At 44.4% G+C, this 27677-nt stretch overlaps 1 protein-coding gene across 1 annotated transcript in view; it reads left to right on the top strand.

The window, feature by feature from the left end:
• Window positions 1-22200, top strand: part of CFAP20DC (CFAP20 domain containing) — a 195279-nt gene extending 173079 nt beyond the window's left edge. Inside the window, exons 14-15 of the mRNA XM_048487317.1 lie at window positions 7203-7294; window positions 20509-22200. Coding sequence (XP_048343274.1) covers window positions 7203-7294; window positions 20509-20615 — 199 coding nt within the window. The 3' untranslated portion in view covers window positions 20616-22200. The remainder of the gene's footprint in view (window positions 1-7202; window positions 7295-20508) is intronic.
• The last annotated feature ends 5477 nt before the right edge of the window (window positions 22201-27677 follow it).

Raw genomic sequence — 27677 nt, 5'->3', positions numbered from 1 at the left:
AGCATCATGTGTACCAGCAGCAGAAGAGCCAACAGAGAGAGGGAAAGCCAAAGGCAGGTTTTATCTGTCACAACATTCCTCAGTTCCTGCCAAGATTTTCTGTGGGGAACTGATCTTATCTGGAAACAACATATATTCACCAGCATCAGAATAAGTTCTCTATGGTCGATTCCGCACTTGCGTTATCAACCCTAAGGTTCGAAGCTGTACTGACCAATCAAGTGCTTCCCGCGACAAACCACTGGGATCGACGTGGTTTTGTACTCAGCTTCGCCTCGTAACGGGCAAATTTCCGACTTCAGTTGGGAAGTAGTACTTTGTCAGGGGACCACGCCAAACCTCAGCTCGCCGATTCCAGTAAAGTGCGGAATCTCTGGTGCCAGGAGTCCCCCATTCAGCCAATCACAGCTGAGTGTTTCGGGCATGCGTACAGCTGGCCAATCAAAAAACGCCACCTTCGTCCCTCCATTCCTGTGGCAGTTTTTTTTTATAACGTGTGTGGGAATAGACGGAACATGGCCATAGAACAGTAGCCAATCGGAACGGAGTGGCAAAGAGGCACAGGATGATTCCGCCCTCCGAGCTGGGATCAAGCTGGTTGCAGTGGGGAACAAAAATGGCTTCGACCTAGGTCAGTACCCTTCTCAGGGAACTGGATCGAACCTATTTTACTCATGTGCGGAATTGCCCTATCTTTCAGTCCCTGTAAAGGATATCAGGGTGGTGGACATATGGAACTTCTTTACTTTGAGTCACACCGTTGTCCCTTCTAATGTCTTCCTGTAAGGACACCTTAGATGTCCACTTAAACCAAAGTCTTTTCCAACCTGAAAGGTGTGAACAGTTGAAAATGTCATATAAGTTAACCGCCTGTATGTATTTGCAAGTTAAATTGTGGATTGCTACGAACTGGTTATGGATCCCAGCTTATGAACAATTTATGGGCAATCTCATTTGTGGGGAAAGTGAGAGAGACCTTTTGGAACAGCGTGTGCAGTTTTGGTCACAGTGTCTCAAAAATGATATTGCTCAGCTGAGAAAAGACCAGAAGAGGGCAATGAAGATGATTAAGGGACTGGAGCACATTTCCTGTTGAGGAAAGGTTGAAGAATCTGGGACTTTTCAGTTTAGAAAACAGATTATTAAGGAGGAACATGCTAGAGTAGAATCTCCAGGAGTTTTCCAGAGGCTCAGACCATATTTCTCATCAAAGCTTCTTGGCCCTACCAGCATGGCCAATTGGCCATGCTGGTAGGGGCTGATGGGAATTGTAGTTCCTGAACATCTGGAGAGCCACAGGTTCCCTACCCCTGTGCTAGAGTCTTGAGCGGTCTAGCAGATGTGGAATGGGGAATTGAGGAGACTGAAGAAGTGGAGCGAGCAGAGTTGAATTTCATATACTGTTTGGACACTTGACACTCAGCTGAAGGGAGTCCCTGGGAGGACAGGTTGAATATGGATGCCAGTCCCATCAAATATTATTTTTGAATGGTTCTATAACAACAAATTATTACAACAAAGGCATCGACATTTTGCCTCCAGGAGCTCTGTGGGAGAGGGAAATCATCTGGTCCGAACCTACCAATCAAAGCAGCTGACAGCATCCCTCACCCTCTCCAAAAGCTTTTCCCTCAAGAAAGCATGGGGAAGTCTAACAAAGTTTCGATTCCAGTAAAGTGCGGAATCCAGTAAAGTGCAAAAAGTTTTTAAAAACTCACCAGAGAATCCCCCATAAAGGAGAATAGTGATACTCCACAATCTCTGGCAATGGCTCCTCTGCATAAGTTCACATCACATAAGTTCATTCTGAGAAGGAAATTCAATAAAGTGTTGGTTGTGGTGGGTTTTCCGGGCTTTGTGGCCATGGTCTGGTAGATCCTGTTCCTGACGTTTCGCCTGCATCTGTGGCTGGCATCTTCAGAGGTGTATCACAGAGAGAAGTCTGTTACACAGTGTGTCTAAATAAAGTATATGTATTTACTTAATGCATGTACAGTTTTTAATTGTCCACAATAGAGTACACAAAAGAGAAGAAAGAGAAGATGGTAAGAAGTAAATAAACCAGCAAGTACCGGCTTTTAGATGACTTTCAGTACAGTCCTAAACAGAGTTATGCCCTTCTAAATCTTTTTGCTTAGACGGGTGTAACTTTGCTTAGAATCACACTGTTAGCCAGAGATGGGATCCAGCAGGTTCTCACAGGTTCCCAAGAGTAGGTTACTAATTAATTGTGTGTGCCGAGAGGGGGTTACTAATTGGTGATTTTGCCACGTGATTTTTGTGCCCTTAAGTTAATGCGCCCTCCTCCTCAGCAGTAGCTGTACGCAGGAACTTGGAAGCAGTCTAGCAGGAGGTGCACCGGGCATGGCAGCCTGGCGCTTCAAGGCATTCATTTCCCTGCCTCAAGCGACTGCACCAGCTGCTGCTGCCGCCTCCTTGCCACAGCCCCCGCCTCTTGCAGGAATGCCCCTCACCCAGGAATGCCCCGCCCAGCCCCATTGGCGCTACGGCACAGTTTGAATCCCACCACCATGGGAACCTGTTACTAAAATGTTTGGATCCCACCACTGTGTGTTAGCCAATGACTGTATTTAATTTCCAGGGGAAATGACCAGTCTATGAGGTAGTTCAAGGAGGGCAGGAAGGAGTCATACTAAGTTTTCTTTTTGTTGCTGATTTGTCTGATTATATTTGCAGGGGTTATGTCGGGAGAAAAGTGTGATAGTCCATTTGCAATTGACATGGCATTGTCTGCATACTTGTCTGTGATTGGTGGGTGCTGGTAGTATCAGTATGGTGTCCAATACAGTTGCTGTGCTCTCAGTTTCTTGGGCTGACTCTTTCTGAATATATATTTTCCCTAAACTAGGGTGCATCTGAACTTGCTACTCCGGCATCCTGTGGGCATCAATGATATGCTGGGGTCACAGGTTTTAGGATTGGGCTGCCTGACCACTAGAGAAGTGTGGATGAACAAATAAGGTGTTTTAAAAAAAAACCAGGCAGGTGACTGTCAGTAAAGGTGTAGCAAGTGTTAAATCTTTTGGCATCTATGCCTGTCTGAGACAGAAGTGATGAGACATTTTATTGAAAAATCCAGGGACTGTATCAACAATTTTAATTGCCTGTTTTGCTATACCAGGGGACATGTGAACTCATGCGTGTGCTCTTCTGTCTTGCCTCTTCTGACCAAGACAAGCTACGTCTGCTTTTGAATGACTGCTGCACTAAAAGAACTGCAGACGTGGCAAAGTTTTTGGCAACAGCTTTATCAACCACTGTGCACTCCTGTTGATCACCTAATAACCTTTTATTGTTGCTATCGTTAGTCTGGTTGTTGTTTTATCCTATCCTGGAAGGAAGGAAGGAAGGAAGGAAGGAAGGAAGGAAGGAAGGAAGGAAGGAAGGAAAAGAAGAAAAGAAAGAAAGAAAGAAAAAGGAAGGAAGGAAGGAAGGAAGGAAGGAAGGAAGGAAGGAATGTGCTCTTCTTTCGTTCACACTTTTTAGCTGGAGACGGTTTGAAGCTATCATATTGAGACAGAAAGGTTTTTATGTCTTTTGGAACTACCACAAAACCCAAAAGTATTTCACCAGAGACGATGTCGCTTCAAATGGACCCCTGCAGAAAATAAGACCTTTTTCTTACTTCCTTCGTTTTTCTGAAATAAGAATTGCCTGCTCTAGCCTTTCTTACCCCCTGTTCTCTAGAAGGGAGGTTAGATTTGGGGGGAGGCAGGGAGAGGAAGGGTTCCTGTCACTTTTTCATGCTAACAACAGGAATCGACTTACAAGGACTATTCATGATTTTAAATATATATATGTATTATTATTACTAAGGGACCTGGTTCATAACTGATGTTCCATGATTAAATTCTGAAACCCTCTGGCCCCTAAATTTTGCAGGATCAGCTCTAAATAGTCTTGCCACCAGACTGTATTGCAGCAGTGTCAGTATTAAATTATTTTCAGAGGTGAGCGTTTTGTCAAAGAAGCATTTTCTCAGAATTGCATTTCCAGATGGACTGGGCCAGACATTGCTTTAAAATGTGTGTTTTTCTTGTAAGACTGTTTTACTGAATCCCCCAGGCAGGGATGCTAGTGCACCATGTTTCTCTGGTGAATTGGACTTTGCTTTCCAGAGACTAGTCTGATTGTATTTTTAACATGAGTTTCTAGCCCTCATTGCTGCAAAGAAAAACTTCAACATTCAGGCTTCAATCCTAAGGGTATGTTACCCAAGGTGGAGACTCAGTCTCTCAATATAGTGGGGAAATTGGCTTAGAGCAGACTGCTTTTAAAATGTGGTATGGTAACAGGTATGTTCCCAGATATCAAACCCACTGAATGGCATGGGACTTACTCAGAGGCATAGCTAGGGGAAATGGAGCCCGGTGCAAAATCTGAGGTTTGCGGGGGGAGCCCGCATGGGCTGCCGCTGTGATGCTGGAATCCACCCCCAAACTGCATCACTTTCAGTGGTGTTTAAACTAGGGAGCCCAGATTCTCCTTTTAAATTCACCTTAAGAACATAAGAACTAGCCTGCTGGATCAGACCAGAGTCCATCTAGTCCAGCTCTCTGCTACTCGCAGTGGCCCACCAGGTGCCTTTGGGATCTCACTATGCAGGATGTGAAAGCAATGGCCTTCTGCTGCTGCTGCTCCTGAGCACCTGGTCTATTAAAGCATTTGCAATCTCAGATCAAGGAGGATCAAGATTGGTAGCCATAGATCGACTTCTCCTCCATAAATCTGTCCAAGCCCTTTTTAAAGCTATCCAGGTTAGTGGCCATCACCACCTCCTGTGGCAGTACATATTCCAAACACCAATCACATGTTGGCGCGGAAGAAGTGTTTCCTTTATTAGTCCTAATTCTTTTCCCCAGCATTTTCAATGAGAATCGGCTCTAGTATTGTAGGGAGAAAGAGAGAGAAAATTCTCTGTCAACATTTTCTAAATTCATGCATAACTTTTAGTATAGACTTCAATCATATCCCCCCCTCAGACGTCTCCTCTCCAAACTAAAGAGTCCCAAACGCCGCAGCCTCTCCTCATAAGGAAGGTGCTCCAATCCTTCAATCATCCTGGTTGCCCTTCTCTGCACTTTTTCTATCTCTTCGATATCCTTTTTGAGATGTGGCTACCCAGAACTGAACACAGTACTCCGGCGCGGGCTACCGCGATCTCACGGCTTTTATATATGGGCATGACAATCCTTGCAGTTTTATTATCAACTCCTTCCTAATTATCCCCTGTAGCATAGAGCTTTCTGCCTTTTTCACAGCTGCCATGCATTGAGTTCACATTCCCATGGAACTATCAACTAAGACTTCAAATCTCTTTCCCTGGTCTGCTGTGACTGATAGGACTGACCCCTGTATGCTGTATGTGAAGTTTGGATTTTTTGCCCTATGTGCATCGCTTTGCATTTTGCTACATTGAACTGCATTTGCCATTTCTTAGCCCACTCACCTAATTTATCAAAGTCCACTTGGAGCTTAAAGGAGAATCTACTCTATTACTAAACAATATTGAAAGTGATGCTACTTTGGGGGGTGGATTATCCCCACCTGAAACAGCATCACATTCTCAATGTTTAACTTAGACTCAGATTCTCCCTTTAAATCCATGCCAAGGGGTGGATTTAAAAGGAGACCTGGGGAGCTTAGAAAGCCTGCCAAGTGGGTGTAATTGTTATGCTAACTGTATCAACATTTCAGGGTATCTTCAGGAGACTCTCCTTATGATACCACCCAGTGCTTAGAAGCTTGTTCAGGGGCCAAAGCATGGGACCCTCAAAAGGTGTAGCCCCCATCTCCTATTATCTCCCATTGGAAACAAAGGGGGATGGGGCACCCCATAACTTTGGACTCCCTGAACCAAACCTTACCTAACTTGTGTGGATATCATCAGGAGAGTCTCCCAAAAAGTCCCTAAAATTCTGGTGCTGCTAGCCCAAAAACTGCACCCCCTGCAGGTCCAAAACTGAAAAAACACTAAACTGCTAGCCCAAAAACACTGCACCCTGGTAGCTACGCCTCTGGACTTACTTCCAACTGAACCTGTTTAGGATTGCACTATAAGGCACTGTCTACTCTAAAACGTCAAATCTAGGCTTTTTCTGGGGTTTAGAAATTTAGAGTTTCTTTCCACAGATGCAAGCGATACGTTAGGAACAAAATCCACGAGACTACGGCTGCACAGCCCGGAAAACCCACCAGAACCATTAGAGTTTCTTAGCCTATTCAAAGAGCTTCTCTACTTGATATCCACCGATACACCCTGAATTCCATTCCTCCCTCTCTGTTGTTTCACTGTTAGGATATAAACAAAGTTGTGAAAATGTCACATTGCAACTCCCTTTGAAGAGGTTGTGCATTGGATTGGCATGATCCAGAAATCATCTGTAGACATGTACTTGTGTGTCTTGCCTTCTGTCATCCTTCTAAATGCTGAACAAGTTGGGCTGGGCAGGTTTTTAATAGGCTAATATTTTTATATTCTTGAGTTTTAATGATGGTCATTTATCAGTTTTTAAAATGTTTAAGTGCTGCCCTGAGCCCAACTTGGTCGAGTGGGGCGGGATACAAATGTAATAATAAATAAATAAAATACTCAAGGATTTGTGTCTGACAGGTCCCTCTGATGGCGAAGTGCCTCACTTGGCAAGATTTGTGGTTCCTAGTCCCATTGGATAAAGAGCAGTGCTTACAAAAAGGGCTGTCCTTGACCAATCATGAAAGTGAAGCAGACAGAAAGTGATCTATTATAGGCCCCTTCCGCACACGCAAAATAATGCGTTTTCAAACCACTTTCACAACTGTTTGCAAGTGGATTTTGCTATTCCGCACAGCTTCAAAGAGCACTGAAAGCAGTTTGAAAGTGCATTATTCTGCATCTGCGGAATGAGCCATAGAGTTCTTGGAGACCACTGAAGCCATTTTGCAAGAATGCTTCTCCATATCCATCTGGTTTTCTCTGATATCTGTTCCCTCTCTGTGCCTCTCTCTCACTGTCCCACTCATTTTTGTTAGTCCGTCTTGTTCCTCCCCTGGCAAATTTAGACCTGGGAAGAAAGTGAGAAAGAGGTTGTTGTTGGATGTTTAACCGCCACCTATGAGACAGAACTGCATTTTCTGTTTCAAAAAGCCATTTTTTTTCAGAACTTTGATTGCTTAAATTGTGTCCTTTTTTCCCCCCTAAGGGACTGGCTAAATGTGTTCAGCCCTCCTATCATTCCTCCAAGTCAACAGCTGGAGGGACATGCTGAAGTGGCCGCTAATTTGACCCCTCAAGGTAAGAACAGCATGTGTGGAAAGCACAGGCCTTCCTGGGTGGAACAGTGGGATACAAATGTTTTAAAGAAAATGAAAGGGGCTCTATGAAAGCCTGCACCTATTGATTTCTTGTGCACGTTGTGGATGGCCTGCTTATTCCCAGTCAAGGGATAGGTACTCCTTTGGCCATTCCTTTATTGTGACATCACAAGAGGGGAAACCACAAGTATGCAGAGAGGACAGGCACTCTCAGCCCTGTCCTCTTTCTCTCAATTTCTGTCTCTCCTTCTACAGACTCACTCCCCCCCCCTTTCCTGCTTTCTCGCCCACCTGATTTTCCCACCATGTATCTTTTGTCCTGCCCTCACTCCCATATTGTTCTTGGGCATCCCCCTCCCCCAGCCATGTTTGGGCTTTCCCTCCCCACCACTCACCTCTCTTTCTTGTCATTGTTGCTGCTCCTGTTTCTATAACTTTTGGGGTTGTGAAACATCCCCTCACAACAGCGGGTGTTCTATTGATGAAGTAGGTTTATTGATGTGCGCATTTACTTCATTTATACCCCACCTTTCTCTCCCATGGTGACCCAAAGAGGCTTACATCATTCTTCTCTTTTCTGTTTTATCCTCATAACAACAACGTTGTGATATTGGATATGGCTGGCCCAAGGTCATCCAGCAAGCTTCCATAGCAACTTCAAACCTGGGTCTCCCATATCTCATCTAACCTCTACAGAACTACTCCCTTTGTGACCCAAAAATGACAACTGACATGTCTGATGTTTCCACTCACAAGAATATAGGTTCAACATCAGAGCAAACATGGGCCAAGCCCTAGTGGTCTCTGGCTCAAATTAATCCCCAGAGTGCCAAAGTCATGCCATGACTAGTTATGTTCCGTTGGCCCAGCAAGAATGTGACCTCTTGGTCAAATTTCCATTCACCTGGTAATGGCGGCAAACCTCCAAGTGATGCTTGCTGTCTCCCACCTTTGTTCCATGGAGCAACAAAGGGAAAATGGTGAGTATAGCACATGGAAGTCAGAACAGAACTATTATGACTTTCTAGGAATTTCAGAAACCTCTATGGTTTCAGAACAGGAAATGTTTTCCAAGGCAACTGCACCTCTGCCCCCATGCTCACAGGATTGCCAGCTGTGTACTCTACCATTTGGTACCTCACTGGCAGTACTCTGTCAAAGCTGACTGATTTTAGCTACGCCTGGAGAATCAACCAGTAGTTCCAATAGCCCCAACAGAACCAGTTCTTCACAGGGGAGAGGGAAACATTTGCATGTGTCCAAGCATAGCCCAGCAGTCTGACTGTATGATCTGATAGGCCAGCAGTGGACACGATTGAACAAGAGCACTCTTGTGCGTTATGCTGCAGCAATGTCAACGATGTTGGTCTGTGTATTGTCGAAGGCTTTCACGGGTCACAGGTGTTAGTATTGGACAGCTCGTTAAGGGTCAGCCTTAGCAGATGCTTCTTCCGATAGGTTGCTGTGGCTGGCATCTTCAGAGATTTGTTCTCTGAAGATGCCAGCCACAGATGCAGGCGAAACGTCAGGAGAGAATGCTGCTAGAACACGGCCATACAGCCCGGAAACCACACAGCACCCAGATGTTGGTCTGGTACAGTAACTCAGGGCAAGACAGCTGTGCTGACAAGGTGGTATGTGCAACACCCTGCACAAGAGAGATGTAAATTACAGAGGCAGAGTGGCAAGCCAAAGCCCTAATATCAGCATTCCCTTCCTGAATCAGACCATTGGTCCATCTGTTTCAGGGGTCTGCAACCTGCGGCTCTCCAGATGTTCATGGACTACAAATTCCATCAGCCCCTGCCAGCATGGGCAATTGGCAGGGGCTGATGGAATTTGTAGTCCATGAACATCTGGAGAGCCGCAGGTTGCAGACCCCTGACCCATTTCATCAAGCTGTTTTGACAAGCCACATGCCTCCAGACACTCACAGCAAGGCATAAAGGAAACAGGATGGCTCTGGGATTTGTTCCCAGATATTCAAGGATATAATGCCTCTGAATAGGAAGCTTCCATCCAGTTCTCTGAGATTATAGATGCCAGGACATCTATCCAGCCTAAAATTGACAGATGCTTTTTTTAAAGCTTGCGATGCTTTCAAGCCCGTACCGACAAACCCCTGCCAACAGCCCACCTACATACTTCCAATAAATGTCATGGTGTTTCTTTATAAATGCCCCCAAATGGTGTTTTAGCTTAAACCGACCAAATAATAAAATGGTGACCAGCTTGCACTAGAGCCTAAGTTATATCAAGGTACCTGAAGGACCAGATTGCTGATTTTGTGAGAAAAAATCCTTTAGTTTATAAAGCAATCATGTTAGGAGTATAGGCATGAGCCAGCTGCATTCAGATAAACTCTCCTAGTCCACTTTCTCCCAGCTCCCTGGTCTTGCTTTCTGCTGTGTGTCTGGATTATAATAGGCTCTTACCTTTTTCCTCCGTGTGCAGGTGATTCAGAATGTTATCTCATATATCTCAAGCTTTGTACTTTGGCTACCCTCCGTAATGAAGCCATCGCAGTGATTTGTTGTTCGGTGCAGACAATGCCCCTCAAATTGGGAATCGTTTCATGGGCGTGTAAATTTGTAATTGCATATGACAGCGGAATAGAATCCGGCTGTCAAGGCAGGACCTTGCTTTGAAGAATACGGCCATACTTTATGTTAAGGGCCCTAAACACTCCAAAGAGAATGGGATCGTAATCTTCAAGTGGAGAGCCACATTGGATATATATTTCAGAGACCTGAGAAAATTCTTAATATAGAAATCCCAGCAGCTGATGTCGCCCTGCTACAATTCCTGCGAAGCAAACAAGTGAAGTGTTGGACTTTGGAAAGTACTGAGTGTGACCTGCAGAACTCTTATTTAAAGCACCTGCCTTGAGAATAATAAAGCACTTCAGACTAAGTTGAAATACTTGAATGGGATAATTATACATAGTGGGGTTTTTTAAGAGGGATGTTTCACTGTAGAATTTTTACAGTACGGAGCATCTAGTGTGAAACGAGGGAACAAGCAACGCATAAATATATCGAGAAACTCATAGCCACTTTTATGTGACTGTTGCCAGTAAGGCAGTTGGGTGTAAAGCATGGCTGGAAATATTAATGAAAAATAGGAGTGCTTCTGTTTGCCCAAGAAGAGGGGCTGTTCAATACGAGGCAGAGTCTCAGTCTATTGATCACGACACGTTTACATTAACTCTGCACAGGACTGTGAAAGTCATGCTTCATGGTCAAAATTTGCAGCACTTTAGGGGACGGCTTGGGCGTCAGGTAGAGGCAAGGAAGTCACACTTAACATTCAGAAATCCTTCGGTCTGCAGAAGTGCTCCGGTGGAACCAAGCCAGTGTTTTACTTTAATGTAAATGTTCCACCTATGGCCACCCTGATCCACAAGCCTGTTCAAGCAAACTACCGAAGCCTGCGTGCAACATACTCAGTGAGATTGCTGACTTTGCTCCTATGAACGTTGCAGCCTCCATGCCATGACAACTGCTGCTATACTCCAGGCAGCCCATTCCACAACAGGGAGTAGTTTTGTAGTGACTGAGGATGGCGCTGCCCCACCACCTCCAAAGAGGTTCCTGGTGAGAAAATAGGGAAATAGCCCCAGCTACCCTGAAATTCTGCTATGCAGCCTGATGGATTGCACCACACTTTTAGCTAGTATGTTGGTGTCATCTATAGGGAGCATTCCCAGAATGAAAGCCAACTAAAGCCATCTCCCTCTCTGGGAACGCCACCATTGGCACCAGCACAGGTTCCTGTGGTGGAAAAGTGCTGGCACAGCGGCTGCAATGGCGTCCAGGTGATGCGGAGCCACACGGCTCCCTGGCATCAGCGGAAGTGGCCCCACAACAGTGGAAGTGCCACACACCCAGCATGGACTGGCAGTGACACCAGCACTAAGGTCATGCCACTTCCCCAACACTTTTGCTTCCCTTCTCCCTGCCCCCTTCCCCAGTGGACTGCATTGTCAAATGCTACTCAGTCCCTAAAGCAGTCTGGGATCCGACCTGGGAGGTTTCTGCTTTAAAAACAGAAGCCCTCTTTATCAATTGAAACTGTTCGGGCAGTTCCTTAGATCGTAACCTGGAATTTTAAGCTAGGTTGTACATTCCCTAGAGATAAATTGTTTCTAAGTGTGTGTTTTTTTAAAAAAGCATTCCTTCTAATCTCATTTCACTACTGAACGTGGCTGGCTGCTCCTGTTGTATCAGCCGTGGGATTGAGGTGTGGTTATCCCCAAGTGTTGTTTACTCCTCAGTGTAGCATCCTGTAGGTTCATGCCTTGTGGCACTGTCAGCCGAAGATCTCCGGCATCCTTGTTCTGTGGATTACAGACCGAGTGGAAACGACAATACAAAAAGCAGCTGTCAGCCATGGGGGAGTGCTGCCTCCTAAATCACTGACACACAAAAGCTCGAAGATAACAAAATCAAGTTATCAGCCCAGAAAACCTGTGGTTATTTACTGCTGGTGCAGAATACCCTTGTCAAGTTTTATATGCATCTCTAATGATACCCTAAAACAATGAGAAATCAATTTTGTTGTTCATCCTAATAAAAGATCTCTATCATATCCTTTATTTCAGGTATAACTCATAGCAAATGCATGTAAAGGTGCTTTTCCCCTCCGTTTTACAGCCCCCTGTTTCTCGAGCGTTTGTTTCACAAGAATATATTTTTACTTAACCATTGGACCTGTGGGTTTGCAGGGATGGCCCAGGCAGACAACACTGGTTATGACTTTCTTTTTTAAAAATCCCCTCTTCATCAAGATTGCCGTCCTTGTTCTATTTCCTTCTTTTTGGAAGACGTGCCTTGAATTGAGCCCAGAATTCTGTTGATCTATCAAATGCTTCTTGGCCCTAGCCAGTTGGGTTTGAAGCTAATGGCCACCCCCCTTCTTTCTGGGCATGTGTCATTCAGATGTACACTCTGCCTCTGGTTGCTCCATTTAGAACTTCCAGTTCCAGAGGCAGTCTAGTCTCAGTTACCTTTTGTGCTGAAATGTGATGTGATCTAATGGTGGGCCTCACACTAAGGGTATGTACCAATTTGGTCAGTATTTTTTAAATTTGGACATAGTAAACCTGAAAATCCCCAGAATTTTTTTTTAAAAAAAAGCTGAATCCCTGGTGGGGAGGAGGAGGGAGGTTGGGGGACTTTTTCCAACTATCCAAATTTTTGGAGGTCTTTTAACCCTTATCGGAAATCATTGTAGGGTCTTGGGGGAGGGCAGTTTTTTGAGGTAGAGCCACCAGATTTTCAGCATAGTGGCAGGCAACTCTCCTTACAAGAATCACCAAGTTTGACGAAGATTGCATCAGGTGGTCCAATTGGGTCAGGAGGTCCAAAAGGGTGTCCCCATCTATCCTCCATTGGAACCAATGGGGGAAAATTTGAAGACCCACAAAATTAGACCCAATCTTCACCAAACTCAGGGATTCTTGTAAGGAGGGGCACCTGCAGCTCCACTAAACGTTTGATGCCTCTACCTTGAAAAGTACAGATTTGGTGCCTCTACCCTGAAAAGCCCAATTTCCAGTCTCATTGCTTAGAATTATAGCTATAATACTGACCGAGCAGACCCTTTCAAAGTTAGATTTGCTGGTGGAGGTTAGAAAACTCATAGCAAAACCTTATTTTCCTATGATATTCTGGTGTCATTCTGTTTTCCTGGTCAGAGTTGCAATAATAAACATGAATTCAGCCCAAGTTGCCCAGCAAGGACAGATAAGTAGAAAATGCTTCCCTAAACAGGTTTGCGCGTTGTGAACCATTGTTCCAAAATGTCCGTCATGCTTTTATTTTTAAAATATCCAGCTTACAAAACTGAGTTCAGGTTGGCTAAGCAGATTAACGTCCAGAAACTCAAACCGCTGTCATTAAGCACAGATTATATGACAAAGGGCCAAGCATAAGCTAAGTAACAAAGTACAAGCCGATAACTCAGATATGTTTGCAAAATCCCATGTAGCCCTTGCTTCCAGAGGACCTTAAAGCTGTTTTGAAAAATACAAAAGTCACTGAGTCACAGTGACCTTCCAGAATCAACTCACCCACTAATCTTTCTCCATGTATAGCACTTTTTAAAGAAGTGCAGAATTTTGTACAGATTTCATTCATGCACCTGCCCTGCAACCAGTCTTTGTTTCCCTGTGACTGAGGTTGAAGTGAATCTGAAAGGTAATGAATGGCCAAAGGCCCCCAATGAGTCCAGGGCCATGCTTATTCATTCAGCAGAATCCAGTGGTAAAACACTCCCAGCTGGTGCCATTTCAACCTGTAGGTAAGAGGGGCAACATGTTTTATGTTCCCCACAAAACAAAACAAAAATATCCTCTACATTCATCTCAACAGCATATTAGGGAGAAGACCAGTTTGAACCCTTCATGGTAGTAGTCTCGTTTTCTGTACACATGGAGTTTTGTTTATTGAGGGAGGGATTGTTAAACATTCAGCCACCCCTTTCTGTCTGAATAGGTAACACTTCAGAAAACATATTTCTTTTGGTTCTGGTGGGTTTCCCGGGCTGTGTGGCTGTGTTCTGGTGGAGCTTGTTCCTAACATTTCGCCTGCATCTGTGGCTGGCATCTTCAAAGGTGTATCACAGAGGGAAGTCTGTTACCTGGCCAGTAAGGAAGGAACAAGATCCACCAGACCACGGCCACACAGCCCGGGAAACCCACCAGAACCAGCTGAATCCGGCCATGAAACCCTTCGACAATACATCTTTTTTTGTTTTTCTCCTGTTTGGTTTTTATTTAAAACATACATCAGACCAAGCAAAAATGAAAGAACACAGACATCTGCAGTACAGACTGATTTCACTAGATCTTTACACTGCGACTGTGTCCAAGATGGCCCCCATCATAGATTCCTGATCTGTCCATTGAACTTTTAGAACAAGGTTTGGGCAGGGGGGATTGTTCTACTGTTTTTATGGTATAAAAAGGGGTGGCAGGAGGATTGGTATTCTTTACGCATTCTCCTCCATTGATGCCAGCTATTCCACTGCGGGCCCGGTGCCTGAACTGAAAATGCTCATTCCTGAGTCCATGTTTTTGCTGCTCTAGCCCCTCAAAAGCCTTCATGGAAATCCTTTGGGTAGAATTCAAGTGGAGCCCTCAGCATGAGCAGTGCAGATGCCAATCATCTGAAGCTCCTCCCTCTTTCGTTGGCCTCTCCTTCCCAAGAACAGACTCCAGCCATTCAGTTTTTGAACTTTAAGATCAAATGCATCATTCACCAATACAGCCATTGCCACCTTGATTATTGCATTGTTCCAAATGTTTTTTTTAAAAGCTGGGGAGCAAAGCATGAAATTCCCTCCTGTAAGAAAAAGTCGCACTAGACTGCGAGATCAGGAGTATTTGTGCGCAACCTGTACCTTCCGCTGAGCATCGCATGAATCTTCTTGCGTGCTCCCAAACGGTAAATAGATCCTTAACATTGTGAAGCTGCTTCTGTTGGCATAACAGGCCATTACTTTGAGTCAGCAAAGCATACAGAGTAGTTACTTTGTACTGTCACTCTAAGAAAGAGGTAAACACTTAAGATGAAATGTGGAGTACAGGCTGCATTCAACTGTGAATTATTATTTGCTATCAGGTTATTATCCATCATATACCTTACTTTTAGGTCTTAAAAAAGGATTTCTTGGGAAACAGACTCATAGCTTTGCAATTTTTTTTAATGAGATGGGCTAAAGAAAATGCTGAACGTTGCTAAAAGAGGTTCAGATTTCTCGCCAACTGCTCCTCAATCCCTTGTCTATGTGTGCCTTGGGACCATTACAAGTCCCAGAGAAGAAGGGCAGTTGATTACCAATATGCAGGTAGTTGCATACTGTTAAACAGAGGGCCCCTTCCGCACATGCAGAATAATGCACTTTCAATCCACTTCCAGTGCACTTTTTTACTGTGCAGAATAGCAAAATCCACTTGCAAACAGTTGTGAAAGTGGATTGAAAGTGCATTATTCTGCATGTGCGGAAGGGGCCTAAGAGCTAGGTTTCTTTTTTTAGAATAGTTCACAAACGTGTCTGCAGCCAAAGCAAACAGATGGCATCTACTTGAGGGCTCCTCTCTTCTTCGGCCAAGGGCGTGGAGGAAGGAACCTGGCCAGTAAGGAACCTGGTCATGAATTACAAAACATCAGATGAGAAAACATACAAGATAGTTGAACACGAACAAGAGAGAATACAAACAAATCATGCTATCTTCATTCCTGTATTTATGAGTTATGTTTCAAGAGGCTCCCCAATCCCCTGGACCTTCCTACAACAGCAGCAGCTAACCAAGTTGGGGGTTCTGCCAGAGTGTTCAACAGCTTTTAGTGTCCACATTACAATTAACCATCTCCACTTATTACTGTTCTCTGTTTTCCACTAGAGCTGTGATTCCCCATGTCATAGAGCAGTGGTGGCGAACCTTTGGCACTTCAGATGTGATGGACTACAATCCCCATCAGCCCCTGCCATCATGACCAATTGACCATGCTGGCAGGGTCTGATGGGAATTGTAGTCCATAACATTTGGAGTGCCAAAGGTTTGCCACCAAGGTCATAGAGCTTAGTTATCTTGCTAGTATAAAACACCAAGGGACCAGCTGTAACTGGACATTTTCCATCTCTTGAAGAAATAGAAGGTTTTCTGCTTCATTAGATGGCTTGTTTTACACTGTAGTTGGTGAAGAATGGTCCATCCACCCTAGAGGCTTCAAACAGAAGACTAGACAGCAACCTGTCAGGGATGCTGTAGCTTTGGCTTCCAGTACTGGGCCACAGGTTGGGCTAGATGGCCCTTCCAACTCATTGGTTGTATGTAAGATTAACAGTAGATTAATGCATCACAAGATGTGGAGTGCTGTGCCATCATCAAGTGTGTCTCCTCTCCCTGCATCTTTAATTGATGCAAGGAGGGTAGTTAATGTATCAATCAGCTGTTTTCATAATCATTTTGATTCAGTTTGCTGCAGAACATTTGCATGGATTCTCATTCCTCAGTAGTACAGGCAATCTTATAGATCAAGTGTGTGGAACTCGTTAGCCTTCAAACTAAATGGAACTCTCCAACTATTTAATGTGGTGCTAGCACCTGTATTTTTGTACTGCTGTAGTCATAATCAAGCAAGGAGCAAATTCATTTAGCCCTTGGCTTGATGGGTCACCATTTGACTCAGTGGATCTCCATTTTATGGGCCTGCTGCCACTGCAGATTCAAATATGCAACTGTACAAGCAAATGAGCATCAACACTTAGTAGAGGAATTATTTGGCACAAGTTCTCTTTGGCCACTAATTAAATGGTTTTTAGAGTAGAGTAGATGGTTTTAGAATTTCAACGGAGGATGGATCTGATCAGTGTTTCTGTGCCATGGTACGTAAGTGAATTCTCCAATGCCCTTCTGAAAATCAGGTGCTGAAGTAAATAGCAAGGTAAGAACTCTTCATGCCCTGCTTCTTGATGCTGCCTTGTTGGCTGTTATTGGCAGCCCAGTGGTTGAGGAACAGAACCTTTATCTTAGGATCTCTGTTTACAGGGGGGAGTGGGGAATTTTCTGCCCCTCATGTGATCCAAAGCCGTGCGCCCGGTGCATGGCACACCTCCCCCCCGTCCCCGTCCCCTGGTAGCCCCACCACTGAATTCTAGTTATCAATGCTGCTGCAAAAATGTTCTCTACATTACTTTTTGACGTGTGCCCCCAACAAGATGCTCATGGGTGCCATAGTGCCCACCAGCACCTTTCCTGGTGCCAACTCAGTGTTTTTAGAAATGGGTAAGGCCAAGCAGGGCTTTTCACTTTGGTCGTTGGAGATTTCATTGACGATTCACATTTTTTTAAGTTGCTTGTTAGCAGCTGCCACAGCACAGGGGTTTTCTCAGTGCAACTGAAAGCATATGCAAGAAAATATTCTTAAGCAATAGAGTTTAAAAGGCACCCTATTAAACAGAGCTTCTGCCTGAAATGTTGAAGAGTTACTGTTAGAGTTATGCGTTATCTATTCCCTGATATTTCAGGGTTGGCCCGCTTCTCATGGCTGCCATTTTGTGGTTGCGCCCACCATCCTGTGTCAGAATTCCAACTGTGCATGCAGGGTCAGACAGGTATCATAAGACCTCTGCCGATATGGCCCTTGTGTTCTCTTTGGAGCAACATGTAAACAAATACAGCAGAGCTCATGTATGCATTCGCTATTGCAATAGGAATATGGGTGTGGATCTAAAGAGCTGATCAGGGAGCCTTGCATGTGTAAGGGTTTTCTGCCATTGCCCAGTCGATGTGTGTTTAATTTGACTGTAAGCCACCTGGAGTCCGGTCTTGACCCAGGATGGACAGGGTATACATGTAAATGAATAAATATGCCAACTCCCCCTTAATCTGTTTGGATTAAGTTGGCTTCATAATTGGTCTGTTAAAGTATGCTAATGTTTTCCAGCAGTTACCACTGTGGTGTCAAGGAAAAAAAGAAAGACAGGAAAATAATTGCATATGTAGAAGTAATTTTCAATTAACATTTCCTGAACATTTTGTAATTTGGTGATTTCACAGAACATTATGTTGCCTCCAATATTAACCCACAACCAGTTTGTGTAGTTGTTTTGTTTTGTTAGCAAATTCCATATTATATTTTTCTGTTGTTTTCTAATCAAAATTTGGGCAACTTATAGGTATCTTAGGCCTTTTCCGCACAGGCGATATACAGCGGCCCAGGGACGGCAAAAACACCATCCCTGGGCTCTGTTCACACAGGAGCGGCGTGAAGCTGCCGCTTTTAACCTTGCTCAACGAGCGAGGTTTATGCAAAGTGGCGTCTTTCCATTGGCGCAGTGTGAACTGCACCGCTGGGAAGACGCCGCTTTCTCCGTCGCCTCCACTGGCCGTCATGTCCAACATTGCTCTGGAGGGCTACAGAGACCCACCCACACTGCCCTCCAACCCCTGGAAATTGGAGGGCAGCATGGACGGGTCCCTGCAGCCCTCCAGAGCAATGCTAAACATGAAGATCAGTGGAGGGGGCTGACCGAGAGGCGGCTCTGTGCGGAGCTGCCTCTCTGGCTGGGGGGGGGGAACAGGGGCCGTTCGCACGCTAGCGTCCCCAAGCCTCCACCAGCATAAATTATGCCGGTGGAGGCTTGTTTCCGTGCATGTGTGGAAAGGGCCCAAGTTTGTGGGATCTGGAAGGAAACCTATCAGAATAGTTACAGGGCCTTGTTTTGGAGAATTTATGTTTATACAGTTGGCTGTTGTTAAACCACCCCGAGCATTCAAGTTAGGGAACGATTTAAAAATGCTAGAAATTACATAAGCATTATAACATGAAGAACCTTTGCTACAAAAGCAGAAACGTAGTTGATATGCTTAGACTAGAGAACTGCTAGGCATATTGATCATCACATTGTTTTCAAAAAGGGATTAATTAAGGATCAGATTGTTGTGAGTAAACATTCTCTCAGCACTGCCGTACAACAGGAGAGCTAAAACTGTTCTGCCATTGACAAATGGCACCAGCAACACCCTACTGCCTTGACACCATGCTTAGCTGTTCAAACTGGTGCCTTTTAAGTAGCCAGAGAGCAGTCGTGTGACCATTAATGCTACTGACGTGATCCAGATACAACTTTTGCAGCTTCATTACAATCTACTGTTGGAGTTTCTGTGTATGTAAATATGTTGAATGTGCACACACAAAATTAATGTGATGGTGATGATGATGTTAGGCAGACCTTTGGTAATGAGATTATTACCAAGGTCTTGCCCATAGGAAATTGTACATTTTCGCCCTGTTCTTCTTCCTTGGAGCTTAGGACAGTACAGCTTGTTCTCCCATCCCATCATTTACCCTGATAACAATCCTGAGAGGTAGGTTAGGATAAATCAGCCCAAGGTCACCCAGCAAGTTTCATGGAGGGGTGGGGCATTGAACTCAGGTGTCTCAAATCCTAGGCCAGTGGTGGCGAACCTTTGGCACTCCAGATGTTATGGACTACAATTCCCATCAGCCAATTGGCCATGCTGGCAGGGGCTGATGGGAATTGTAGTCCATAACATCTGGAGTGCCAACGGTTTGCCACCACGGTCCTAGGCCAACCCTCTAGCCATTATATCTCACATGTAGATGAAGATGACGACTTTGGATTTATACCCCCTTTTCTGTCTTGTAAGGAGTCTCAAAGTGGCTTACAAACTCCATCCCTTTCACAAAACACATCTTGTGCGGTAGGTGGGGCTGAGAAAGTTCTGAGAGAACGGTGACTAGCTCAAGGTCACCCAGCAGGGTTCACGGGTAGGAGTGGGGAAGCAAATCCAGTTCACAAAATAAGAGTCCACCACCCATGGGAAGGAATGGGAAATCAAACCCAGTCCTTCAGATCGGAGTCCACCACTGAACCACTACACCACACTGGCTCTGGGTGATAACTCTCTGGGTGTCAATCATGACTGATCTGTGATTATAACAAAGATTGATTTGTTTTATCGTACTGGTTCTTCAGCAATAATAAAGTTGGTAGACATTATAAGCTGTGTATTTTTGACTTATGAAGTGATGACATTACCTCTTAGCTACAATGGCTAAGAATTAGATCTTCAGGTGTAGATGCTATGTACCTCTGAAGATGAGAGACAAAACCAGGGAAGGGCTGCTGCCAGGGAAGGGCTGCCCTGCTTGTGGGCTTCCCGGAAACATCTCCTGGCCACCTTTGGAGACGGGACACTAGGCTAGATTAGTGTTGCCACTCCACCATGGGAAAATCCTGTCAATTGAGGGCAGCAGAGTTTGGTGAGGAGCTCAGCAGAGCTGTGATACCATAGAGTCCAACCTACAGACCTGCCTTTTCCCCCCAAGGGAACCAGTATACATAGTATGGAACTGATTGTAATTCCAGAACTCCACTTGGAGGTCAGCAACCCTAGCTTAAATAGAATTTAGGTTTAATACCACAAGGTACCCTTTCGAAGGGCTCCAGAAGCATGATTTATCAGCAAACTGTGAGATTATTGTGAGTTAACCTGTATGAATCCATAAACTTTTATTTCCCTCTGTCCTGAAATGGATATTCTGACAGGCTAACAAATGAAAGTGCAACTTGAAGGTCTTGTCTTTAAAAATAAATTAATCTCCTCATCTACTCTGTCAAATACAAATGGAAACTAATTGACACTTCATTTCCTCATAGGCGAAGACGACGTGGCTGAGGAAGATGAAGTTCTGACTCTCTTGTATGACCCATGCCTAAACTACTATTTCGATCCCGAAACGGGGAAATATTATGAACTGGCATAGCCATGGCCCAGGCTGTGGAACATTAACTCCGGATTAGGCCTGTTCCAACTTGCAGGCCTTAGTCACATCTTCTTTTCTGTCCCATAGTCCAAAACTTTATATTGTTTGCTAGCTGTAGACAAAACAAAATGTTTGTAAATAATACAAAACATCTTTTCATAGATTTTGTGCTATTTTAATTGAATTGCTTCAGAAGCTTTGGTTGGCCAGCTGACTTCATATAAAATGCTGAAACGTCTTGTAAGGTTCATTTCTAAATGATGGTATCATAATCTTTTCACTGTTTTTTTTCCTTTCATCTTGGATCATTTACGTAGACACCTTGCACCTTTGTGCTTCAGAAGATGCTATCTGATATTCGAAGGAAAGTTCTTGAACTGTCTATTGTCCCTTTGTTATTGGATATTTCCTTTTCTTTCTTTTTTTGAGTTCTCAAACGGTAGGGCACGTTTTTTAAAAATAAAAACCTCATAATCCTCAGCATACCTCAGCCTCATATGAGAAAGGGAAAATGCAGCCAGGAGATTGCTAGAAGGAACTGGAGTATGGCAAGGATTTTAACAGGTGGCAGAAGGAAGAAGAATCAAATCTTAGAGAATCTGCCAAGGAAAAATTTGGCAGTTACTTGGATGTTAGAGGAAAAATATGGAGGAGTCAAAGATGACTTCAAACTTGTGGGCAATTTGAGGCTTGGAATATGGAAGGTAACTTGACTAGTGACTAAAGAGGGTAAGGTTCAGGTCTGAGTTTGGCCATTTTCAAATTCCGAGAGCCTTTCTATACTCAGTTGAGCTGACATTAAACATGCTCTATTTTCCACAAGTGGAACCTTTGCACTCAAAGCTTCTTTTGGCTACAGTATTTGAACAGACTGCATCTGTCACAACAAATACAGTCTTACCTTGCTGCCAGTTTCCCAAACACAGCAAGTGTGGATGCTGTTGCCGAACAGGAGATCTCATTTGACAAAGCGTCAAACTCGGTGACAGTGTCACTTACAGGATGTCACACCAGCTGTGTCTGGTCACTGTGCTCCATGGCTCAGTTAGCGTGTGGCATATGAAAAATGACAGGAGGGATTCTGACATGGCCTTTGCGTGCACAAACATCCTGGGAACTGGTGGTTTGTGACAATAGACTTCAGATTTTGCTCGGCCTACTTCCTCCACTTTGAGGACACTTCTTGAAAGCAGAAATGCAAATGTGTCACCTGACAAGCTTTCTCACAGAGAACACAAGGTCACAGACAATAAAAAGGGAAGAGAAGAGAATTGACAAAAAATCGTATGCAGATATACCTGGAGTTGTCAATAATGTATTTTGGAGACAGAAAAGACGGAATGGTAATGAAGTCCCTATGTATGAATACCTAGAAGGAGTTAGAATGCCATTAACGATGAGGGTTTTTCAGATTAACTATTTCGTTTGTAAAACAGCGTATGATACTAAAGTGGTTACCACAAGCTCTGATGTTCATAAATGTTTGGTGATTCCAAGAGGTGGTTTTCAAAACGGAAGGATTTTAGAATTTTGATAGGAATTTCTTACCTGAAAAAAAAGACACACCTTGGTTGTATGTTGGATTACAGGCGGAGGAGAACGATTTATAGAAATATTCAGATGTATCATTGAGATGACACCAGCCAGGGAGGGTGGGGTATTATACTGGGGGGGGGGGGGAGAGAAGGTAAACTATTCCTTTTATCTCAATGAAAGTTGCTCAGTTTTTCTTTAATGGCTTTGTTTTTAACTAATCAGGCTTTTGAAAAATTGCAGCGTTTTGCTCCAGACGATGTTTTACACTTTTTAATAATAGCTTCAAGAAATAACAAATATGATTCATTTGAAATTCAATCCAAAACACATTGTTAGGTACTAAGCATACATTGAGATTGACAATGAGCAGATGATCTGCGAGTTGATCTGGCATTGTGTGGGCACAGACAGTTGCTGCACAGAAAATTCATTTCACATGCAAACTGCGCCTCCAGACCTTCCTGCCCAACTAGTCTTTTGAGGGTCCTCTCAGCATGTTCAGGTTGTTACCAGAATTAGTCTGGTCTGTTCCCGCTCAGTTGGGGGAATTAGCTGGGAACAGACCTGCAATGTGAGAGGCGAGTAATGAGATCTACACCAATTTATACAGAGGAAATCCCCAAAGAAATCCGTTCAAAAACCAGAATTGAAAGAGAAGGGGTTACAATTTTATTAAGGGATTTAAAATAATAAAAGCATACATGCACGTTGCAGCATATGCAGAGTTTGGGGAGCCTAGGATATATAGAGAGAGGATCAGTAGCAGGAATAGGAGAGGGTGTTGAGGGAAGGGTGATATTTACCAGTCCAAAAGAGGTCCAAGGAAGTGAGAGAAAGTGACTAGCATTGCTCATAGGAAATGACATCAGGCACAAAGAGAGAGATCCAAGAGCGATTTCTCGGGGTCCTGAGGGTCTAATTATAGGGGAAATTAACCTCCTAGCTATGATAGGAGGGGCAGTTTGCTGAAACAAAACAAAATTCTGTTCCCATGAACAGACAGTACTGCAGGGAAAGTCTTGATTAGATTATAACCTGTGAGCACCAACTCGATGAGGTTTGGGCTGTGCTGATGAAATTAAGACCAAGGGCATTCAAAATCTGGATGAGCTTGGAATATTAAAGAAACTCCAAAAGGTTGATGGCCTTTAATAGCTGGACAGGAAGTTTAAGATAAAATTAACATTTGGGAGGAAAGGGTGCAGGGTGATCTAGCCAGTTTGCTGATGAAATCAGGTTGTGGGTGTTTGCGGGTTTTTTGTCAGGTCAGAGCCAGGTACACCTTCTCAAGGTTGAGTTGTTGTATCCAGATTCAAGTGACTGAGCCTTCAGAAAAGGCATTTTCTGAAGCCATGCGTACTTCATTTGGGAGGGAGAAGACTGTTGTCATGTCAAGCACGATGTCAAGCAAGCCCTCTTCATATTAAAGCCCTCGAATTAAGATTGGCATTCATCTTCCTCTTGCTGTGCTCCATGCAACAAGGAGATCCTCAGAAGACCCCATTGCATCAGATCAAAGGTCCTGTAGGTTGACATATATCTTGCGCCCCAGTTCCTTGGAGCCAGTGAGCATGTTTCTGGCCCAAGAATTGTGGTCTGAACAATGGTCTTCAAAGGTGTCTCCATGGATGTGGTCCCAAATCTGTCTCCTGACCACAGATCCAATAGGCTTGGATCCTACCAGCATTCCAAAAAGTACAAGAGGAAGAGGGGGGGCCCCAACTGAATCCCAAAGATAGTAAGCTAAGGATCACGTGGTCTGTATGGACAAAAATCCACATGACACAACTGTAATGAGTGAAAATAGGGCAAATGGAAAAGTGGGTAGGTTGTGATCGATAGCATCCTTCAAAACGTGATCTTCTTCAAAAGGCTATAACTCTGTCCACAGCAGAGTTATAACTCAATCCCTGATTTAATATAGAATCCTTATTATCACTGAAGATGCTGACAATAGTGTAAATAACACGAATATATCCACATGAGATCAAAGTCTTTACATTCTCAGGGAGCTTCCAAATTATGCACAAAAATAGTTTTGTTAATTAGGAAAAGAGGGAAACGCCACCACCACCACCGCCCCCGCAAAAAAAACCCCAGCCTGATTAGAATATACTCTGGGCCCATGGGTACTCCACAGCAGTTGAGTGTCAGATCAATGAATGAGGAGCGGTAAACTGCCACTTTTAAATTTAGAAAATCCTGGAGGGGAAGATTCTGCAGGATGTTGTGGGATTTCCAAATTATGTCCCTCCTTGCAATTCCTCTAAGGCCCCCAACTTGGTGTTTTTTAAATATCCCCTTACCTGCCTGCCATCTCTGGATCTTATCAGAGCAAAGAACCAGATTTCCCAACCATGTTAAGGCGCCAAGATACAGTTCTGGAGGAGAGGGTTAAAAGCCTGGGATCTCGTGTCATACCTCGGCACTTCTGAGTCCACCCCGACCAAGTTTCCCCCCCTCTCCTCTGTACTGCTGCTCTCCCAAGGGAAAGCAAACAAGGCCCCACCAAGCAGCCTGCCGTCCCTTGTCAACATTCCTCTTCATCATCATCACTCAGTGAACCTCGAAGTGTAAAGCATTACCAAGGTGAAGCGGGATATTGATTCTTTTCTCTAGCCAATGTATCAGTGTCAGCGTTTTGTGCGGAAAAGAGCAAGTACTCGAGAAATGTGCAGCTTCACCCCTGGACCGGCGAGTTGCAATCTTCTGGCTAGCAATTGCCAGTGGGGGGGGGGGGGAGGGGATGCTATTTATACAATTTTGATCCTAGAAAGGAGGAAATAACCGGGGTGGGTGTGTGGGTGTTACTCATTCAGGAGAGGTTAAGAATGTGGACAGAGCTCACCGTTCAGGTGCCAGGCATGAATTCCCCTGGTGGCAACAGGCAAGCCACAATCTTTTGTGAGGGGGCTATAGTTGAGTGGTCGAGCATCCACTTTGCATACAGAAGGTCCCAGGTTCAATCCCCAGCATCACTAGATAAAAGCAGCAGTTAGTGTGAAAGGAGTCGTGTGGCGTAGTGGTTAAGTGCTTGCACTGCCACTCACACGGTCAGGAGTTTGAGCCCCCTGTGGGTCAGATATCCTGGCAGCTGGCTCATGGTCAGCTCAGCCATCCATTCCTTGATTGGTAAATGAGTACCTAGCACACAGCTAGGGGGGGTAAAGAATAGCCGGGGAAAGCAATGGCAAACTACCCCCCAAAAACGGCTTGCCTATGAAATCACTGCTTGCAGTGGTACCCCAGGGTCGAACACAACTGAAGGGGAAACTTTACCTTTAGTGTGAAAGAGCTCTATGAGAGTCCCAGTGTGACTAGACAGTACTGAACACAATAGACCCATGGTCTGACTTGATGGAAGGCTGCTTTGTGTGTTCAATCTACCATCAATCTGTCTTCTGTAATATACTGCAGAAAATATTGTGTGTAGTCTTATAAACATTACTGACATATAGCACAAACTGCGTCCTTGATGGGTAGGTTTATATAACAAGCTAACTTAAGCTGGTTTCCTAGGAGAGGCAGCATAAACATTCTCTGAATAAATAAATAAGGGTTAGCAAATGAAGGCCTCTGAGCCAAATCCAGCCTATCTTGCTCCACAATTGTCAACCCGGACGCAATGCAGGAGTGGTATATGTAGACCAACACCTGGCAGTAGGCTACTCTTGAAATATAGAAGTCAAAGTCTTGGGTCCCCACCTTTAACCACCTGGCTCAAAATAGCTTTCTAGGAGGTCTACTTAGCTGCCAGCGACTTGAGGAATGGTGCTACATAAATATTAAGCACTATTAGTATTCTGTTCACCACAATGGAACTGTGAAAAGACCTCAGCTGAGCTTATAGAAAGCCAGGCCCGTAATCACACTGGAGTTTTGAAATGCAATCCATTTTCATAAGGCCTCATTAATGCACCGCGGATGTGCTGCAGAGCAGCAGGAATTAGAACGCGCTCAGGAAAGTGCTGCCTGAAGTCAGCAGATCTTGACAGAAGGTCATCAATCAAGGCGTTGGGTTTATTTTGCATATCCTTTGTATGTCAGGAGTGATGGGCTCCTCCAGTCATTTCCAACTGCACAACTTGGCAAATCTCCCTTCAGCCCACAGGCATCCTAACAGCTTTGCTTCTTTCCCATCCCCTACGCAGAAGGATCTCGATTCAGTCCTATTGCAGAGCTGTGCATTTGTCTGCTTTCCTTCCCTGCCTGATGCAGGTGGCTTGCCTAATTGAAACAATCCTTCAGTCGTCCCCAACTGCCTGTTCCACTCTTCTTGAAATCATGCGTAAATCTGTTTACCTCAAGGCATGGTCCTCAAAAGATTGTCATCTGTAAACCTCTCCAAACGTCAGGTCTCCTGATGCAAGCTTAATGTATGTTTGTTGTGCAAGAGACAGTTTCCCCAAAGAAGAGTGGCTAAGCAGGTTAATTCAGGTGATTATTGAAGTTGTCACTTGATGGCAATAACTGCGTTTCTGCCGCTCCCAGAGCCATTATTTATGACTGAGATTAGGCCAATTAGATTTCTTTGGGGGGAAGATTACCATAGGACAGTGGTGGCGAACCTTTGGCACTCCAGATGTTATGGACTACAATTCCCATCAGCCCCTGCCAATTGACCATGCTGGCAGGGGCTGATGGGAATTGTAGTCCATAACATCTGGAGTGCCAAAGGTTCACCACCATGGCCATAGGAGATGCCACTGATTGAAAGAGCAGGAAGCTGAAGTACTGAGTCAAAGCTCAGCTCAAGACGTTTTCAGATAGCCCGCTCAAGGTTGACTCAGCCTTCCATCCTTCTGAGATCAGTAAAATGAACAACCATCTGGCAACGGCAAACCACCCTGTTAATATAGGCTGCCTAGAAAACATTGTGATATGCATCACCCCATGGGTTAGTAATGACGCAGTGCTTGCACTGGGAACTACCTTTATCCGTAGGCATTCCTAGTCAACCACAACAATTAAAGATCAAATCAGTTCAGGCTGGTGATAGCAGCTCAGGAGCCAAACATGGCTCTTCCACATGCTACCTGTGGCTCTTCTAAGCATCATCCCCCAATGCGGTACCTACCATAAGTTTCAAGAAAAGTAGTCCTTTGTGAGGTGGGGACTGTGGTTGATAATGGATTCCCACCTTGAAACAGCTGCCTCTGGAGAAATCTTTAAAATGCTGCAAGCCCCACCCCTTGAGAAACAAACCTCAAATTAGGGATGTGACTCTTTTGGTTGATAGTCATTGTGAAATGTGAATCTCCACAACCCACAAGAGAGTACCACTGAATCATAGAGTTGGAAGAGACCACAAGGGCCATCAAGTCCAATCCCTGCCGTGCAGGAACACATAATCCAAAGTACTTCTGACAAATGGCCATTCAGCCTGTTTAAAAACTTCCAAAGAAGAAGACTCCACCACACTCTGAGGCAGTATATTCCACTGTCTAACAGCCCTTACTGTCAGGAAGTTCTTCCTAATGTTTAGATGGAATCTTTTTTTCCCCTTTACCTTGAATCCATTACTCC

This window comes from Sphaerodactylus townsendi, linkage group LG03 (genome assembly GCF_021028975.2).
Source record: "Sphaerodactylus townsendi isolate TG3544 linkage group LG03, MPM_Stown_v2.3, whole genome shotgun sequence".
Taxonomy (NCBI): domain Eukaryota; kingdom Metazoa; phylum Chordata; class Lepidosauria; order Squamata; family Sphaerodactylidae; genus Sphaerodactylus; species Sphaerodactylus townsendi.
The sequence above is the reverse complement of the archived record's forward strand: the minus strand, read 5'-3'. Positions and strand labels throughout refer to the sequence as shown.